Source organism: Lithobates pipiens, unplaced genomic scaffold (genome assembly GCF_037356315.1).
Source record: "Lithobates pipiens isolate NorthernLeopardFrog02 unplaced genomic scaffold, aLitPip1_a1.2 Scaffold_16, whole genome shotgun sequence".
NCBI classification, from domain to species: domain Eukaryota; kingdom Metazoa; phylum Chordata; class Amphibia; order Anura; family Ranidae; genus Lithobates; species Lithobates pipiens.
The window spans coordinates 591,736,277-591,749,245 of record NW_027507748.1 but is presented as its reverse complement, the minus strand read 5'-3'; the positions used below and the strand labels follow the sequence as shown (position 1 = coordinate 591,749,245).

The following is a 12,969-nucleotide window of genomic DNA, read 5'->3' as shown; positions in this document are numbered from 1 at the left end:
TTCACTTGTAACTTTTTCTCTGTCAGTATGTAATTTTGTATATTGTCTTCAGACTTCCTCAGGTTTCTTTCCACAGTAAAAAGAAAAAAAACAAAACATACCGGCAGGCCTGAATCAGCATCCTGACAATTCTGAAATGTTTAAGAATTCCTGGGCTCTTCAGACCCAAGATTCTATACATACAAAACCCTAAAATAACAGAATAAATGACACACTGTACATCTATGTGTTTCCCGCTTAAAGTGGAGCTACACCCAAAAGATTAATTTCCATCTTAAGGCCTCCTCACTGGCTCCTGGGTATGAATGGAGCTCTTGGGGAAGAGGGGGGTAGGGGGAGCGGGTACCTAATTTTGACAGGTACCCACTCCCTCTTCCACTCTCACTACCTAGTCCCTCTTGCAGTCATCTGGGACACATGACAGGTCCCAGAAGACTGTGGGACCATTCACAATGCGCAACATCGCTCATGCATGTGCATTGGGCACCCAGTTGTGAAGCTGCAAGCTGTCACAGCCGGGTGCCCATAGTTAAAATGCCAGCACCGGGAACAGCGGATACAAGATAAAAAAGCTTGGGCTGCGCATATTGCTGGATCATGGGATAGGTAAGTGGCTGTTTATTAAAAGTCAGCAGCTACAATTTTTGTAGCTGCTGACTTTTAATTCTCACACAGGAGCCTGGAGCTCCTCTTTAATATAAAATAATGATACTGAACTGAATCCCTATTGCTATCACTGTTTTATTCTGGGGCAGTCTTTTTCAATTTTTTTGACCTGGGGGAATCCTTCAAATATTGTCTATGTCCTGGGGAACCCCTGATAACAATAATTATACCTGCAGGCTATTGCACATTACTATGGTCAAAAAGGAGCAAAAAAAAGATTAAACAATGTAACATACCTATCATATTTGACAATGGAAAATCATTTTTATATACCCTTTGTTCTATAACTCAATAGTCTGTCAGTATAAATGGGAAATCAATTCCAAATTGCTGAAAGCTTTTTGAACCCCTAGCAACTTAGCAGGAATCCTAGGATGTCACAGAACCCTAGTAGATAAAGGTTGTTCTAGAGCTGATCGTTAGTCCAACTTGCTGCAGCTGGTAGGTTAAACTGCATCTACCAGGGCATGCACTAAAGTGTGTCAGTGGGACATTATACAATAGATTTTAATGGGGCAATGGTAAAAATCGGCTTAGCAGACATGCATAATATGTGTTTTCTGTCTAAATTAGGGTGATATAAAGAGGAAATGAGCTGAGCTTGTTTCTTCATCCATTTTTATACTCCCAGTGCTCAAAATTAGAACTGTAAATCAACAACTACTCTAAATGTTCTGTGGGAAATGTAATTTGAGCTAGTGTCAGTCTTTATAATTACAGCAGATGTCAGAACATAACTGTTTATTGAAGCATTTTAAAGCATACAATGTCACAAATATATACAACAAGCATTATATTTAGACTACACTAATAAGCAAGCCAGCACCCCTAATTCATACATAGACATAATATGAAAAGGAGATTTCTACATTTCTATGTAGGCTTTTATGCCATGTATCGATTGAGCATCTTCATCATATCTCTGTATATAGGTCTTCACTTTAGCAGTGATGTCCATGGCTGGATTGATGCTTGCTTATGGGGACATGGCTTCTGGAGCTGAACCCTCCCTTATGATGATGGTGGTGTTGGTGTTGTTGGTGGTGGCCACTAGATTCATGAGACTTTCCTGATGAATGGTGTTTTCCTCCAGTGCTGGAGTGCAGGACAGCTGTAACAAATGGATAGGTTATGTCAATATGGTAAGCTTTGCCATTCCAGGCAATATGTAAATATATGTTCAGTCAAAGTAGTTCAGTAGTAGTGAAGACAAGTAGGGAAGTGCACTATTATGAATCCAGCAAGTCTACTAAAATTTTCTTCAAGGGCAAGTATACTTTAATCAAAGATAAATTAACCCACCCTCCCTAGTCCTCTTGTCTCTATATTTTAGAATATAAAGATAGGTGTAGTTAGTTTGGATTGTATTTGCCTGAAATTAGAAACTGCACATCATGATCTGTGCACAGTATTATTAATCCCCAAAACATTAACACATAATAGTTTAGTATAGTATCTGTGGTAAGAATAACTAATAGAAATTATAAATTATTCATTATGTAAATAAACTATATTCAAAATATTTCCACACTAAATGTGGGAGGCATATAATTCACATTAATACTGTGTGTGAATTTACGAATAGGTTTTTATTATATATGGAACACATTGTTTTACTTACAAATGTTTACATGTCCCTCTGCACCTATCCTGAAAAAGAGAAAAATTAACAGAACTTTATCATGAATTCCATTTTGTAAGTTTTTTTTTCTTACAGCTATGAACATTAACTGGTAAATAACAAATGAAGAGGTTATCAGGCAGAATCCCAGATAACAAGTGATTGTGCTCCAAGTTTGACAATGACTTGCTAAGCTATTGCTAGACTTACCAGGCTTTACAAGTTTGTTGCACAATTGCAGCATGTCTGCATTGCATGACTCCAGAATAACTTTGCAAACATTCTGCAAGTCTGCTGCAAGTTCTGGTTCAGTTATGTTGTGCAATATTCATCCCACCACAGGGGTCACTGTAGCTGAATTTTCATGCTGTAGACTTACAGAGTTCTTGCTATAGACTCACCACTGCAACTTCACTCTTGCTAGAGACTTGCTCTGCAGGTGTACAACTCGCCAACGAAAAATGTGCAGCAAGTTAACAGATTTACAAATCAACGCTGCCACAAATTTGTGGCAAGTTATATTTGCTATCTGGGTTGAGAACAAAAATGTATTTCTTACATATAAAGAAAATTCAGATTCCTTGGTTCTGACCTTTACATACAGTACCTGTCCATTTGAATATTGCTGCCCAATTGTGACAGATTAGTAAAAATATTTATGTCTGTAGGAATCTACAACTATTGCAGACCCCCCAGTCTAATAATACTCTTGATGTCCATACTGAAATTTACACTCTGGCTCTGCCACACAGCACAGTCATCCTGGTGACCTGACTTTTCTCTGATGCAGCTAAATAACACAGCTAGGCCACATCCCTACCCCAAGCCTGGCAATGGATATTAAAAGAGCAGCAGACGACTGATGAAGTAATATCTTTGTTTTATCTTCCAGTTAGCACGTTCCTTGTCTGACATGTGAAATATATACCTGTGCTCTTCTCCTTCCAGCATTTTCTTATAAGTGGCAATCTCAATATCCAGAGCCAGTTTAACATTCATCAGTTCCTGATATTCTCTTAGTTGGCGAGCCATGTCCTGTTTGGCATTCTGTAGGGCAGCCTCCAATTCAGACAATTTTTGCTTTGCATCCCTGACAGCAGCTTCACCACTTTCCTCAGCTTCCCTGATGGCAACTTCAAGTGCAGCACGCTAGAAATTATTAAATAACATGCATTCTTATTTTTTAATCTGGTAAATTGAGTATCACCTGTTTTGTTTTATTTGAGTTCAATAAGCTTGACAAAATATACATGAGCAAAAAGGATCTCAATGAAACAAGTGCTGAAAATGTTCTATTTATAGCAACAAAAAAATCTATAAATTACATATTACAAAGAATTTTTTTTATATATTCAATATAAAAATGTAAAATGGGAAGTAAAAAACATTTCTGGTAAGTCTAAATCTGGAAAAAGATAACATTAAACATTCATCTAAACAAGCAATATGAAACTGTTAAAAACCCTAAATCAGAGGTGCTAACAATATTGTAAAGTTGGACATAAAATAATAAAAAAGGCTCTGGATTCATACCTGGGATTTGGCACATTCAATTTCACCTTTAAGCTTCTGAATTGTTCGATTGAGATCCGCAATCTCATTTTGGCTGTTCTGCAGATCGTTTCCATTTCTTCCAGCTGCCATTCGCAGGTCTTCAAACTGTAGATAATAAAAAAAATTAGAAAATTCAGAATATTTGTGAAAACCAAATGTTTTAAGGTGGGATGTGGGACTTTAAATGAGGCAATTGACTTGTGGAGGTAGAGTGGTTGGTAAACATTATTTATTTGTAACAATAATATAAAACAGATAAAAAAAGTATTTTCATATATCTGCACTAGGGATGAGCTTCGAGTTCGAGTGTCATTTGTGCAGGAAAAAAAGTCTTTTAAAATCACTTGCGGCTATTGTCGGGTCCCGTAATACAGAGAACACTCAATGAGTGTTCTCTGCATTAACCGACAATTCATTCATTCATTGATAAAAAAAAGAAAAAAAAAAAGCGTGGGGGTTCCCCTAAATTCAATTACCAGGCCCTTCAGGTCTGACATGGATATTAAGGGGAACCCCGTGTCAAAAAAAAAAAAAAATTGACGTGGGGTACCCCTAAATATCCATAACCAGACCCTTCAGGTCTGATATGGATATTAAGGGGAACTCCGCATCAAATTTTAAAAAAAATTGATGTGGGGGTCCCCCTAAAAATCCATATCAGACCCTTTATCCGTGCACGCAACCTGGCAGGCCGCAGGAAAAGAGGGGGGACGATAGAGCGGCCCCCCCTCCCTCCTGAACCGTACCAGGCCACATACCCTCAACATTGGGAGGATGCTTTGGGGGTCTGTGACCCCTCAAAGCACCTTGTCCCCATGTTGATGAGGACAAGGGCCTCATCCTCACAACCCTGGCCGTTGGTTGTGAGGGTCTGCGGGCGGGGGCCTTATCAGAATCTGGAAGCCCCCTTTAACAAGGGGACCCCCAGATCCCGGCCCCCCCCTGTTTGAAATGGTAAGGGGGTACAAAAGTACCCCTACCATTTCACAAAGAAAGTGTCAAAATGGTTAAATAAGACAAACACACTTTTGAAAAATTCCTTTATTAAAAATAAAAAAAATAAAAAAAAGATTCCAGCGGTGCTAATCCACTCTTGCTATCCAGCGAAGGGTCTCCGGGGTCCAGCGATGGATGATCATATCCAGCGACGGGGGATCTCTCAGTCCAGCGCTGTCCATACATCCTTCTTCTGTCTCCACTCCGGAGACACTGCAGAGATCCCAGCGCTGACGTTTCTTATATTAGGAGGGCGGGGCCACCCGTCACCTGACCCCGCCCCTCTGACGCTGGAGAGGGAAGCCAGGGGTTCCCCAGTGACGTGTGGGTGACCCCGCCCCCTCTGATGTAACGGAAACTGTAGCTCCAATTATAACACACTCACCCTGGATTGGTACATGGCTTCAGCCTCTGCTCTGCTTCTGTTAGCAATCTCTTCATATTGAGCTCTGACATCGGCGATGATACCATTGATGTCTAGGTCTCGGCTGTTGTCCATGGACACAAGAACTGAAGTGTCGGAAATCTGAGCTTGGAGTTGATTGATTTCCTGAAAATGTAGCAAATATGTACAGCAAGTCTATATAAAAGTCTATATAAGTCTATATAAATATATATAAATGTGTACAGCATGTACAGCAGTATAAATTACATTTAGAATTGTACTTATGACCGAAAAGGAGCATTATTTACCGCATCATACAGGGTCCTAAGGAAGCTGATCTCATCGCTCAGGGAGTCGGCCTTGGCCTGAAGTTCAGCTTTGTTCATGAAAGCAGCATCAACATCCTAAAGTTAGAAATACAGAGTTATTTGTGTTATTAGTGTTGCTTTAACAGACAATACAGAAAGTTGTGACTAATTTTAAAATGTTTACCCTCTTCAGAGAAACAAATTCATTCTCGGCACCTGTTCTTCTGTTGACTTCATCTTCATATCTGTAAAAAGACAAGTTTTTTTTTTTCTCATATGTTCGTTACATGCTAAACAATCTGTATATTATTAACTGTTTTAATCCAATTTTTGTAATATTTGTATTGCTAATCTTTATGCCTCAAACCCATGTTTAGTTGTTTTTAACATTCTAAACTATTTGATTCACCAGTACCAATTTAAAATGGTGTGAGTAGAGTGACTATTTGTCCCAGTGCTATTTTGAAATGGTACAATTGAAATGGGAATCAGTAGCTCCTATGCGCCCCAGCAGGGATTTTGGCGGAAGCCCCTGCTGGGGCACACAGGAGCTACTGATTCCCATTTCAATTGTCCCATTTCAAAACAGCATAAGGGTGCACTGCAGAAACGAATGCAAACATTATGGAGTTGATTTACTAAAGGCATACCTCCCAATTGTCCTAGATACTGCAGAATTTTCCCGTGATTTGTGGTAAGTCCCAGGGTCCCACATTTCTGGGCTGGAGTCCCAGCTCCCAGTGCCGGATCAAGTTCCGACACTGGGCTCCACTCAGTGGGAGTGTCCTCACTGCAGCCAGCCCCCTCCCCAGCGTCCTGGTAACCAATGACAGCAGCGGGTGCGCACTGCGGAGAAAAGTACCTTTGTGCAGAGCCGCTCTCCTTCCCAGATCCCCCCCCCCAACTCCTAGCTTCAAGTTGTTCCTGTAAGTAAGGTAAGAGCGGGGTCGGGACAAATGGTAGACAGTTTCCCTGGAGGCAGTGGTATCGCTGTAGTGGGTGCAGCCGATCACCCCCACTTGTTCTCTTGTGGCCACACTGTGACAGGGGCACAGCTGTGGGCTGCATGTTCTACAGAGCCTGCTTCTCCCTCTGTCAGGACCGGGGAGGCTGTGAGTATATGTTAGGGTGTGAGGCAGAGTGGGCTCTCTGTGATGCCGCCCTCCCAACTTCTCCGGTCAACACTCACAGAGATCAAAGAGACACAGAGCGGGCTGTATGTGCATTCTTCTTCAGCAGCCTTCTATCCGCATCGGGGGTGGAGATTAATAAAGCAGGGGCAGGACTGAACAACTTGTAGAGGGGGACACTGAGTTGCAGGCAATCAGTGTGCAGTAACCTCTAGCAACTGAATGGTGACTGGTAATGTGCAGTAATCTCTAGTAACGAAATGATGAGTGGTAATATGCAATGACCTCTAGTAATGGAATGGTAAGCGGCAATGTGCAATAACCTCTAGTAAGCAAATGGTAAGCAGTAATGTGTTGTAACCTCTAGTAATTGAATGGTGAGTGGTAATGTGGAATAACCTCTAGTAACCAAATGGTGAGTGGTAATGTGTAGTAACCTCTAGCACACAATCACTGAGCGGTAATCTGTAGTAACCTCTAGTAATGTGTAATAACCTCTAGCAACCAATCAATGAGCAGCAATCAGTGAGCAGTGACCTCTAGCAACCAAAATGGTGAGCTGTAATGTGTAGTAACCCCTAACACACGTCTTGGTGCACAGATCAGCGTGCCAGCACCAACTGCATAATTTCAAGAAACCGGCTTGGGGTGCTCACCATGACCGTGCACTGCCAGCTCGAAACTAGCCTGCCCAGCATCTGCTATATGGGGGAAAAAATATTCAGATTGCTTTTCAGAGAGCATTTGGCAGGTGATAAAGAGGTGTTTAACCCCTTCAACCCCACATTAGCATGCTGCAACCATGTGCATTGCACACAGTTGTGGGGTACTTGCAGAACAGTGCCATTCACTTGAATGGGTGACGTTCAACAGAGGGTATAATTAATGCCGCAAATGTGAAGCAAAGCATTGTGGATACAGTATATATACACCCACAGGTGCTGCCTCTGTAGCTAAAGGGGATAGTAGTAGAGGCACACAGGGGATGTCAGATTATCCCTTCCCAGCCAGCATAATTTAAGCACACCCACATTTTGCCACGGCACACTAAGCTTGCTACAGGTCAATCTCCTCCTAAATGTCCCTCATTCTCAACTTCAAAAGTTGGGAGATATGCTAAAGGCAAAAAGACTGTGTACTTTGCAAAGTGCAGATTTACTCTGCAAGTGCAATTGCTCTGGAGTTTAGTAAAAGAACAGTAGCTCTACACATCATTGGGTGCCCTTTGTATTGTGAAGCCTTACCTCATTTACTAAGCACTGGGGCAACTGCACTTTGCAAAGTGCAAAGTCCATTTGAATTTAGTAAATCAACTCCTATGCTTCTGTTTAGTATTTATATCGGAAGTTTAGTATGTTTAGTATTGTTTAGTATTTATAGCGGAAGTGTAATGTTGGTTGGATGATAGGAATGATGTTTGCATCAATTGCTAATGTAAGTGAATACAATGTCATCTTAACTTATAATATGGTGGAAAATATGAAAAAGTCACCATTGTAATCATTTGTGCCCACGTCAATAAGATTTAATCTTACTGTAACATTGCGCAAATTATTTCCAAAAAACATTTTTTTCCCCTGCATGCATTGTAGCATTAAAAAAGAATAAAGATTTCCTAAATTGTATATGTTCACTTTGAGTTTTACAATATTGCTACATTACCTGAAAGTTGCACTCAGCAGACTTGAATTAATATATTTTGTGGTAAATATCTGGGGGTTCTCAAATTCTGTAGATGTTGTGTTAGGAAAAATTATAGGAAAATGCATTTTTCTCATTTTTTTTACTATTTATTATCAATACATTTCCAAGAAAAAAAAAAAAAAACAAAAAAAAAAAAATATATATATATATATATATATATATATATATATATATATATATATACATACATACATACAGTATATATAAAACACACTGGCACCTGTGACAGTTACCACCAGAGGCATGCCTTAAATGTAGCATACACTGGATGTGTTTTATTTAAGAATTTTTTATTAAGGATTTAATAACATAAAGAACATTTCTAACAGGCTTTATTTTGAGAAACAGTTTAATTGTGAGCTTAGCTCTGCTTTAAGAACTAGATGCTAGGACTTAAAGTGGTTGTAAACCCTTACAAACCACTTTGACCTACAGGTAAGCCTAGATTAAGGCTTACCTGTAGGTCCAAGAAATATCTCCTAAACCTATATGGTTTAGGAGATATTTGCGCGTAGACAGCGGCGTGCAGGCGCACTGAGCATGGCATCGTCAATGACGAAGATGCCACGCGATGCCACGTGTGTTGGCTCCCGTGCACATGCGCAGGAGTGACGTCATCGCGGCTTCACCGAATGACAGCGGCGGAGCTGCGAGACCCTACCGAGAAGATGGATGCGCCGGACTACAGGGGACAGCGGTGACTTCGCTGGCTCCTGTGTCAGGTAAGTGACACATAATGGGCTACTATGCGATGCATAGTAGTCCATTATGCTTTGCCTTTGCAGGGAATGAAAGAGGAAGTAAACCCATCAAGGACTAATACTAGAATTTCCATATTGGCAGTCTGAGCCTGGCAGGGTACCCCATACATGTATGCATTAATGTGTAATAGTATTGGTACCTTCTCCTTAGTTCTACTACAGTGCCCTCCATGCTGTTCCTCTCTGCATCCAGGGGAGCTCTCTCACATTCTAGATTCTCCAGTTGTCTCCTGAGGTTGCCAATAAAAGCCTCAAACAGAGGTTCAATCTGAAATCTGGCTGTCTTCTGCTCTTGTAGAAGAGACCATTTGGTCTCCAGCATCTTGTTCTGCTGTTCCAAAAATCTTACCTGTGTTAGGAGTATAAAATAATTGCTTATGGGTATAGAAATGGGATAACATACAATAATACACTGTACATGCTTTCACTTGAACCTAAGCCAGATTGGCAAAAGCATTTTATTATAATATTTCCCATGTTCTTGGACTGGGACGGTATAATTTAGTATAGAGTATTCACATCTATGTTTCCATTAATAACACAGTTTATTGGAATTATAAAAAATAAATAAATTGCGAAAATTAAATAAAGTCCATATACACAACCAAATAGAATCATATGAATATGAAAATAGAAAGTTCACATTTAATATGATAAAGTGAAAGTAAGTAGAGTAAAACATCTCTGGGTTAATTGTAAAAGTTCTCATTCACAACAATGAATGGATAAAATAGCCTGAAGTTTGGTGTGTCAGTCGGGAAACAACCAAACAACCTCTTTTGTGTCCCTATGGATGGGTTGTTTGTTGTGCAGCCTTTGGTTTCTTTCTGGGGTCCAACCTCTAACGTATTTATTGAACATCATCGAGTGAGTGGAGTGAATTGAAGACGCGGAGAAAGGCTTCGGCTGGGTTATAAACCATAGGCCTTTTTTGACCCCCTGTGACAAATGGTCCACTGGAGCTGGTAAGCAGTTTCTAAAGCTGGTGATGGATTCACTTGCTTTTGGTGATGGATGATGGACACTGATATGGAAACATTCACTTCATCATATTAAGTGTGGACTTTCTATTTTCACATTCATATGATTCTATTTGGTTGTTTACATGTACTTTATTTAATCAGCTTGATTTTATTCATTTTTATACTTTTTAGTTTGCGATTGTGTTGCACATAAAATTGCTGCTTATTTTTGTTTGTAGGGATAGATGTTATTTAGTGCAGTTTTAACTTTTTTTTACAAGTTCACTAGAATTACCTGCATATCATTCATATGAAAATTGGTTCATTTAGGAGGCTGAAGAGTATGTTTTCATACTTTCATTTAAAGTCAATGAGGCTGATTTACTTTACTAGTTTGTGTGCTCTGCCAAATTTTTTGCCTGTTCGCATATTCTGCTGCAAACTAAACAGGAGGGTGTTCGGTCCATCCCTACTGATCACCTCTGTGGTTTTTATTTTTTGCGCTATAAATAAAAAAAGAGTGACAATTTTGAAAAAATAACAATATTTTTTACTTTTTGCTATAATTAATATCCAAAAAAAAAAGTCTTCATCAGTTTAGGTCAATATGTATTCTTCTACATATTGTTGGTAAAAAAAATTGCAATAAGCTTACATTAATTGGTTTGCATAAAAGTTATCACATCTACAATGTAGTGAATAGATTTATGGCATTTTAATTACTTATTTATTTTTTACTAGTAGTGGTAGTGATCTGCAATTTTTACCGGGGCTGCGACATTACGGCAGACAAATCAGACACTTTTTTGGGACCAGTGACATTTATACAGCGATCAGATCTAAAAATAGCCACTGATTACTGTATAAATGTCATTGGTAGGGAATGGGGTTAACACTAGGACGTGATCAAGGGTTAAGTTCTCCCTAGGGAGGTGTATATAACTGTGGGGGGAAGTGTACTGACTGAAGGAGGAGAGAGATTGCTGTTCCTGATCACTAGGAACAGCAGATCTCTCCCTACTCCCCTCTCAAAATGGGGATCTGTTTTACATACACAGATCACGGAAAATCAAAACTGCTGGCCATGCTCATTGGCTCTGGCATCACGCGTGCGCCCCCTATATCGCTCTTACAGTGGCCGATGCACACCTACAGCGATTCATGCAGCTGTGCCAGCCTGCCTCATTATAATGATGGCGGCTAATTGGGAATCAGTTAATCACAACTTTTGTATTACAATTCTCTAAACCTTTAGTAAATCAGCCCTATTGAATTTATATTCACTATATTAAGGGCAGTATATTTACATAGACAGCCTGTGTATGACATTGTGGGGACAGTCATACATGATAACATCAAACTGCACTGGTTGTACATGCTAAATAAATTGCACATTTAGGGACACAACTTTAGGACTTTAATCAAACACAACATAACACATACACCTTGATGTGCCTTTCTTGTTTACCTTATAAATATTGTCGGCCACTTAATCATATTACCTTGTATGTATCTTTTCCTTTCATTATAAATGAACTTGACAATTCTCACCTTGTCAATAAAGGAGGCAAATTTATTATTCAGGCCCTTAATTTGGTTCTTTTCTTCTGTTCTAACTCTTTGGATGTTTGAGTCAATTTCCAGATTGAGAGGAGCCAGAAGACCCTGGTTTACAGTAACTGCTGTGATCCCTCCAGAACCAGACATTCCTTTAAATCCATGACCATGTCCAACAATACCAAATCCAGATCCATGTCCATGTCTTTTTCCTACATGGAAACTTCCCACTGAAATCTTAGGTCCCTTTGACCCAACAGAATGGTCACTCTTGCTGCTGAAACAATGCTGGGTCTGGTGAACATTTTTAGAAGAGTGTGATAAGAAGCTGTGTGACCTGGAAGGTTTGGGCAAACAAACAGAAACGGAACTGAAGTGCTTATGTCCAGATGAGGCCAGGATGGAGCGGTGAGACATGATGGATCTCTTCTTAGAGTTGATACACAGAGAATCCAAGGTGCTGTCTACTCTCCAGAGCAATGTTCAATGCACTGACACTTGCTAGGCTCTTTTTATACTAAACTGGGTGTAGTTAATAATATTGACATTGTTATGACTTCCTATGATTTTAGCTTGATGATAATAGTTTATCCGTTTGTCACAGAAAATAAAACAGTAACCCACCTATATTTTCAAAGCTGTGACACTTTTACTAGTGGCTAATAATATAATAAAACAATGTTATATTAGTATAAGCAATATGAGCTGATGTTCTTACAATAAACAATTACCATATTGTGTATGTGTCCCAGTAATGCCTTACAAGTTGGTTCTACTTGGAATGGCCCAATACTTAAAAAAAAATCAAGATATTGAATTTCAGGGATTTCACTGAATCATGTTAAGGTTATGTAACACACCCCGTAGGGACTGCTGATGAACTTCCCAGATAGCAAGGATAACTTGCCACAAATTTGTGGCAGTGTTGAATTGTAAGTCTTGGTAACTTGCTGCACATTTTCACTGGCAAGTTGTACACTTGCAGAGCCCTAGAAGCACAAGTTGTAGTTGGCACTTTTCCAATTTGCAGCAAACTTGCATGGTAAGTCTCTAGCAAGAGCAAAGTTACAGTGGTGAGTCTACAGTATGACTCAGCAGGCAGCATCTCTGGTACCTCCCCCTACTTCAGGAACTTTTGAAAAACTCCCAGAAGAATGGGAGGAAGGTTAGGAGGATCTGCTTGGAGTATTCATGAAGGCCCTGACCAATCCCCAACAGGATGCGTTGGCAGGGGGCAGGCCACCACATAAATACTCAAAGCCAGCCCAGCATGGGCAGCAGACTTCGAGTGGAAGCTAGAGATGGAGTGTTGGACGAACCAGATT

The 12,969-nt window shown here is 39.9% G+C and overlaps 1 protein-coding gene across 1 annotated transcript; it reads right to left on the bottom strand.

Annotated features, from left to right (window-relative positions):
• Positions 1-1,392: 1,392 nt before the first annotated feature.
• LOC143983827 (keratin, type II cytoskeletal cochleal-like) lies at positions 1,393-12,113 on the bottom strand. Its single transcript, XM_077483925.1, has 9 exons — positions 11,639-12,113; positions 9,266-9,474; positions 5,715-5,775; positions 5,531-5,626; positions 5,223-5,387; positions 3,821-3,946; positions 3,216-3,436; positions 2,288-2,316; positions 1,393-1,777 (listed from the first exon to the last, which is right to left on the bottom strand). The coding sequence occupies exons 1-9, from the start codon at positions 12,059-12,061 to the stop codon at positions 1,608-1,610; spliced, it is 1,500 nt and encodes a 499-aa protein (XP_077340051.1). The 5' UTR covers positions 12,062-12,113; the 3' UTR covers positions 1,393-1,607.
• Positions 12,114-12,969: the final 856 nt, after the last annotated feature.

What these genes read in the sequence shown, in the direction of transcription:
- LOC143983827 (XM_077483925.1), bottom strand. Translation starts at nt 12,061, where the DNA reads ATGTCTCACCGCTCCATCCTGGCCTCATCTGGACATAAGCACTTCAGT. An exon ending in GTAGTAGAACTAAGGAGAAG is followed by an intron (nt 5,776 to 9,265) that starts GTACCAATACTA and finishes GTCTTTTTACAG; the next exon opens with ATATGAAGATGAAGTCAACA. An exon ending in AATTTGTTTCTCTGAAGAGG is followed by an intron (nt 5,627 to 5,714) that starts GTAAACATTTTA and finishes TTCTAACTTTAG; the next exon opens with GATGTTGATGCTGCTTTCAT.